At 49.3% G+C, this 6,701-nt stretch overlaps 1 protein-coding gene across 1 annotated transcript; it reads right to left on the bottom strand.

Annotated features, from left to right (window-relative positions):
• Positions 1-1,090: 1,090 nt before the first annotated feature.
• SLC25A4 (solute carrier family 25 member 4) lies at positions 1,091-6,086 on the bottom strand. The gene is made up of 4 exons (XM_036300230.1): positions 5,858-6,086; positions 3,989-4,475; positions 3,143-3,283; positions 1,091-1,537 (listed from the first exon to the last, which is right to left on the bottom strand). The coding sequence occupies exons 1-4, from the start codon at positions 5,966-5,968 to the stop codon at positions 1,380-1,382; spliced, it is 897 nt and encodes a 298-aa protein (XP_036156123.1). The 5' UTR covers positions 5,969-6,086; the 3' UTR covers positions 1,091-1,379.
• Between the last annotated feature and the right edge of the window lie 615 nt (positions 6,087-6,701).

The raw sequence follows: 6,701 nt of genomic DNA, 5'->3' as shown, positions 1-6,701 counted from the left end.
TGGATTTGGGCACCCATCAAATGAAGCAGCCCCATTTCCTCTAAGAGATACCTACTGGATTGGGATAGATGTGACCTTGGATGTGGTAAAGCATAGAACAAGGCAGTCAACTTCTTACTGGGGCTGCAGGACTGAGTAGGGGGAAGAGCTTGGGAAGAAAGAAGGAAAAGAAAGTACAGAGGCGCCACACCCCTCAAACCGTCTATCGGGAAATAAAAGGCAGGTGCCCACCTTTCAGGCTTTGCCTAGAATCGAGGAGCTTGAACCGTTTGTCCTCTGGACCAAAGTGCCTCATTTCCCACTTGAAATTGTAGTTCTTTTCCTCTTGCTCACAAATTTATGAGTCAAATCCAAAACTGACTTTTTCTGCTAGGTCTTGCTAAATGGTTACAGAAAAGCGCTGGCAGAGATGTTCTGTGCCCGTGTATCTAACGCCGGCAGATGCTTTCTAGAGCCATGGGTCTAAATCTAGTTATTTTCTTCAAGGTCCACCTTCTACTCTGCCACATTTCAGCTCCCCTCTTCTACTCAACCAAGATTCACTGTATTACACTTTACATTATGTAACAAGGCCATTTCCTCGCTCCTGCCCCCATTTCAGCTTCTTCCAGGATGGGTTCCAGGCTTCCTGTATCTCCCGCAGAACCTAGTCATTAAATACTAGCATGCTAGTTGCTGTTCAGTGGACAGTGCCCACTTGTCATGAAGTTCTGTCTCACAGTTCTCTAATGGCACTGATACGAAGCACTTCCTATTCGTGCAAGACTCTTGAAACTATGTTCTGAAGCTCTTGGTGGAAGCTCAGAATTCCTGAACTGAGTGGATGTGCATAAAATAAGGTCAGATTGTAGAAGCCCTGGCCGGTGTCATCACTTTGGAGTCTACAGTGACGTGCTGTGAGGTCAGAGAGTGCATCGCCTGTTCACGTGTGGAAGCCAGAACTCCTCAGCATTGTAGGTATGTACATGTAAATAGTATATTTGGCATTTAAAAGCTGGGCCACTGATTTATAAGTGAGTCATGCTAGAAAATAGGCATGTATGGTCTTATTTTTTAATCCATTTGGCAGTTAATAATTCAATAGAGAAGGTGCATTAAGTGGTCTTTATTTGTTTCACATTCAGTTATTTATTATCAGTTCTTCAGTTAATTATACAAGTATGATACGTTATTTTATATTTTCTGTGGGAATTTCCATGTAAAATAAATACAAAATACATTCGTGGTTTAATGAACACTCAGTGACGCCATTTTTTTTTTTTCCTGAGGTATTCCTTTCAGTCTGGTTTTTATCCCAGATCTTTCTTTTTACTTCCCCTAGGAAGAGTCTATTAAACCACACAAACAGGTCTGGAAGCAGTGAATTTGCTTTAATTACATTAGACGATCTTTTTGATCTCATCATACAACACCAACACAAAGGCACCGCCCATGCCTCTCAATACATTGGACCAGGCACCTTTGAAGAAAGCCTTGCCTCCCTCGTCTTTGGCAATCTTCCTCCAGCAGTCCAGTGTCCCCGTGTACATAATGTCAGCTGTGGAAACAAACAATGGTAAGGGCTCCGTAATTCTTTTTTATTTTTTACTTTTTTATTGATTAAGGTATTACATACGTGTCCTTATCTCCCCATTACCCCCAACCCTCCCAACTCATGCCCTCACCCCCTGTTGTCGTGTCCATTGGTTAGGCTCATATGCATGCATACAAGTCCTTTGGTTGACCTCTCCCCCTTACCCCCACCCTCCCCTACCTTCCCTCTGAGGTTTGACGGTCTGATCGATGCTTCTCTGTCTCTGGATCTGTTTTTGAAAGAGACTTTCCCACTGAGAGACCTCTGCACACAGTGTCACAAGTAAGTCGCTTGAGCTCCAACTCCCAGCTCTATGCTGTGTTCAACTAGACATCCCTTTCCTGCATAACTGCTAGGCAGGCTCTCTTGTCATTCCTACTCCTTTAACTCAAGGTGAGAACTGTGGCAATCAACCAGCTAGTTCACAGACCATCACACTGTAAAACGGGAGCAGGTGGAACAGCAGTGTGTAACTGGGTAGTGCCCTTTTTATGGATGAGAAAAATAAGGCCTACTCTCAGGATATACTAGTCCAAGGTTACACAGTTAAAAGAGCCACAACTAGTAGGTTGAACCAAATGAAACTAACACGACTTTTTTACATTAAAAATGGCAATTTCATATATTTCAACCTATGGGAGCTAAGACCTTTTCTATTGGAGCAGGCTGCTTGAGGCTATCCGTTGTCCACCTAAGTCACCCTTCCCTGCCTGTCATAACTAGGTAAGAGAAGAATCATTGTTAAATAAACCAGCTAGTTACTTCAGTTCTTCCCCCTTGTTTCTGTACCCAGCTTCTAAGGCTGCGATTTTCCACCTTTTTCATCTCATGGCACACATAAATTACTAACATTTTCATCACACCAAAAATATATATTTTGCCAATCTGACAAAATTGATTCATTTACTCCGAATAGCTATTGTGTTGACTATTGTCATTTTTTTATTTGACAGTCTAAGGGACACGAAATCAGTGTCCCTGACTAAATAATCAGCTTTTGCATGTTTTAAAAATTCTTGCAGATAAACAAAATGAACTGACCAACAAAATAAGACCCGAAGCATGGAGGCATGGAACAGACTGACACACCTCGATGTGGGGTTGGGATGGGAAGAGATAAGCCAAAGAACTTATGTACTTATATGCATAACCCATGGACACGGGCAATAGGGTAGTGAAGACCTGGCGGGGTGGGTAGGGACTGGGAGGAGGGGAGTAAAGGGGAGGGGGGAAGGGAGATACCTAGATATCTGTAATACTATCAACAATAAAAAATATATTAAAAAAAATTATTGCGGCACACCGGTTGAAAATCGCTGCTCTAAGAAAAAGGGCCTAAGGCCTCTATCATGCTAGATACCTAGTTAAGTCCACCTCTAAATATCCCATTTTCTATGTTCTTATCTATATGATAACAAAGTTCTCTAGAGAAATAGTTGAGAAGCTTTCTTTTGTAAGTTCTTATCACATGATTTTAACAATTGGAATAATGAAGACTGAAAACAGTACCAAATAGGGTTCTCTTCGGGCAGGAAAACTATGCTTTAGATCAGTAGGTGCCAGGCTTACCCCCCTTCCGGCCAGACTGCATCATCATCCTACGGCGCACAGTGTCAAAGGGGTAGGACACCAGCCCCGCCACCGCCGTCACGGACTGAGCGATCATCCAGCTGATGAAAATGTGCACATTCTTGGGGTCAGGCAGCATCCCTGCGGGCAGAGCCAAAAGCCAAATGGCGATGAAGTGATTCCTCTCAGCAGCTCCGCCAAAAGCAGGAGGAGATGGAAAGAGGCTACGTAAACCTCCAACCCCAGGCCCCCCCTTTCAGCGGAACCTGGCTACCCTCGCTGGATCTAGGGAAGCCGAGTTCTGCCCAGCGTACAGGACACGTTGAAATGGTCCAGGTTACGCTCAGGAACTGACAGAGCCATGGGAAGAGGGGGCTGGTCTGCCCTTCCTCTCAATAACGCAAGGCCAGAGCTTGTTTCAGTAGAGGACCAGGAGAATCCTCTAGCTCAGTGGTTCTCAACCTTCTGGCCCTTTAAATACAGTTCCTCATGTTGTGACCCAACCATAAAATTATTTGCGTTGCTACTTCATAACTGTAATGTTGCTACTGTGATGAATCGTCATGTAAATATCTGATATGCAGGATGGTCTTAAGCGACCCCTGTGAAAGAGTCGTTCGACCGCCAAAGGGGTCGTGACCCACAGGTTGAGAACGGCTGCTCTATAGCCTCACGTCACCACCGCCTCATTCCAAAGCCTCAATTTAGCCCAGAGACTAGGAAAGAAACAGGATTAATACATATAAAGCCCTTTGTGAGTTACAAATCCCCTCGGGGTCCTGTCTGCAGGTCCTCCTCCTCCTCCCCAGGCCGCCCCCCCATCTGCCCCCCAAGCCCCTCTCTCACCCTTGGCAGTATCATAGACTCCAAAGTAGGCAGCTCTGTAGATAATGATGCCCTGGACAGAGACGCTGAAACCCTGGTAGAGACCCCCAAGGCCATCGGACTTGAAGATCTTGGTGAGACAGTCGCCCAGACCACTGAACTCACGCTGGGCGCTACCCTTGCCCACGTCGGCAGCCAACCTGGTCCTGGCGAAGTCCAGCGGGTAGACAAAGCAGAGGGAGGTGGCCCCAGCTGCCCCACCGGAAGCCAGGTTACCGGCAAAGTAGCGCCAGAACTGCTTGTGCCGGTCCACGCCCCCCAGGAAGATCTGCTTGTACTTGTCCTTGAAGGCGAAGTTGAGAGCTTGGGTGGGGAAGTAACGGATCACGTTGGCCAGGTTACCTCTCCAGAAGGAGAGAAAGCCCTGCTCCTTGGGGATTCTCACCACGCAATCCATGATCCCTTTGTACTGTTGCTCAGCGCTGATCTGTTTGCTGGCATGCTGGACCTGCAGAGAGGCGGGGCACGGGGGAGGAGTTGGGTGTTAGGAGGAGCAGGACAGAGGGAGAAGGAGAAAAGGGCAAGAGAAAAAGAACATTTGCACTTCCTTGATTTGCTTTTTAATAAAAATTGTATGGGGAAATCAAACAACTAGGGTAAATGAATGGTAGCTCCTTGGATAACAAGACCATAAATCCAATTTTGCCTCAATTATCAGGGCATTTGAGAGAAAATGTCCTGCCCCAAATAGATGGAAAAGATGATTGAATTGTGTGCTGAATTTTCCTAGGGGCCAGAATTGTGCTAGGGACTTACTGGGACATAAAAATGATAAAACCCCCCACCCCCCACACACACCCCAAAGGACACCCGTGCTCTGTAGACATGATGAGCAGGAGGTGCTGATTTCTCAGTCGCACTCCAGTCTCCCTGGAGACCAGGATCTCTGAGTAGTAGCTGTTCTCACAGAAAGAGAGTAAACCTACTAGGCACTAGAGCCTGGAAATTTTCAGGCACATTATTATCCAAGTAACCAGCTGTTGAGGGGTCTGTTGCTGTTGTGAGCAATGTGTTGGGGTTTTTCTTGTTATTGATCATTTTGACTCCCAAATGGAAGAGGTCCAATTCCTCACTGACAGGCCCATGTCTTTTGGACAAGTGAGAAAAAGAGGATAGATGGGAGCGGGGTGATGATGACAGTGATGATGATGATGATGATGGTATGCTATTCGGTGACTAGGTTGAAGTGGAAAAGATTTGGGGAACGGATGAGTAAGGACGGCCATCTGAGTTTATTCCAAAAATTGCTTAATCTCTTCAAAACCCGTTTCTTCAAATGTAAAGTTGAAGGAGAGAATCCCTGCCCTACAGGGGTTACGTAAAGATGAATGAAACATATATGTCATCCTCTAGCCTAGTGCATGGGATACACAGCAGGCGAGTTCCTCTATAATAATTATTTTAAGGTTTTGATAGTAAAAGGCGGGTGCAGGTGGAAAGGTGCAAGCAAGGGGACATTGAAAATCAAAAGGTGAGTCCGACCTAAGAGGCCTGAGTGCGTGCCAGGGCTGGCCCAGGCGCAGGATCTGGCTGGCTGTAACCCGCTCCGGGTGGGTTTCCATATATAGACACCGGCCGCTGCGCGCCACCCGACACCAGGAATCTGCTACTGACGCCGGACGGGTCTGCGCAGGGGGCACCTTCCCCTTGGCAGGCCGGGCGCAGGGCCTGTGGCCTAGCGCAGATCTGCTGCGGCCCGCCCGCCACCCGCCCGCCGCCCGCCGCCCGCCACCCGCTCCCCTCGCCGCTGCGCCCAGCGCGTCCCGCGCGCCCTGCCCGCCGCCTGGCTCGCTGCGCCCCCGCCCGCGCCCGCGCCCGCTCCGTCCCCACCTGCAGCAGCAGTTTGACCCTCTCGATTGGGGCGACCGCGGTCTTGGAGACGGCAGCGGCGATGCCACCAGCCAGGAAGTCCTTCAGGAAGCTCAGAGCCTGATCACTCATGATGCCAGCCGGGCGCACACAGCCTCTGGGAGCCGCGCTCTTGCTCTCGCCTCCGCCGGGCCAGGCACAGCCACCCCGTCTCCGTCCCTGCGCGTCGCGAAGGGGCCGCCTACCTCGCCCCGCATCCCTCCTTATATCCCCCGCCCGGCCTCTCGCGAGAGGAGGAGGGACCCCGAGGCTGTGCACACAGTGCGCATTGGCTGGGCAGGTGCTTGGACCCCCCCGTGGCCGCCCCCCTCTTCTGCAGAGGGCAAAGGGGGCGAAGGCGCTTCCGGGAGGCAGGGGTGGGCTGGGGGCTGTGCCTTCAGCCTGGGACGTTTAAAGGGCACATTCATGTTATCTGTCCCGGCGACCAGAGGGAACACCGTGTCTCTGCAGCATGTGGGCCACTGTATTTATAGCACAAGACGGCTTAGGCTGGGCCGACTGGGGACGGATGCCTCTAGCCCGGCTTTCTTTAACCTCGGGCCTGCACGGGCCGCTCCGGGTCAGGGCGTTTCAGGCTGATTTTTTCTTCTTCCCGAATGGTGTCCCTCGCTGCCTGGATCTGGGCCTCTTCGGAGTTGTGTGCTCTCACAAATAACGAAGATCCTCCAAAATAAATACTAACGTCACTGGATGCTGTGATTACCTAACACAATCTGGCAACCTGCTGAATCCCCTCTTCTCCCCATTCAGCGGTTCAACCATTCATTCTGCTTTCAAATATTCATGTGCCCAGCACTCGGCGGCA

This window comes from Myotis myotis, unplaced genomic scaffold, assembly GCF_014108235.1.
Source record: "Myotis myotis isolate mMyoMyo1 unplaced genomic scaffold, mMyoMyo1.p scaffold_m19_p_3, whole genome shotgun sequence".
Taxonomy (NCBI): domain Eukaryota; kingdom Metazoa; phylum Chordata; class Mammalia; order Chiroptera; family Vespertilionidae; genus Myotis; species Myotis myotis.
This window is presented reverse-complemented; position numbering and strand designations above follow the sequence as displayed.

What these genes read in the sequence shown, in the direction of transcription:
- SLC25A4 (XM_036300230.1), bottom strand. Translation starts at nt 5,968, where the DNA reads ATGAGTGATCAGGCTCTGAGCTTCCTGAAGGACTTCCTGGCTGGTGGC. An exon ending in AGTCTATGATACTGCCAAGG is followed by an intron (nt 3,284 to 3,988) that starts GTGAGAGAGGGG and finishes CTCTGCCCGCAG; the next exon opens with GGATGCTGCCTGACCCCAAG. An exon ending in GCAGTCTGGCCGGAAGGGGG is followed by an intron (nt 1,538 to 3,142) that starts GTAAGCCTGGCA and finishes TTGTTTCCACAG; the next exon opens with CTGACATTATGTACACGGGG.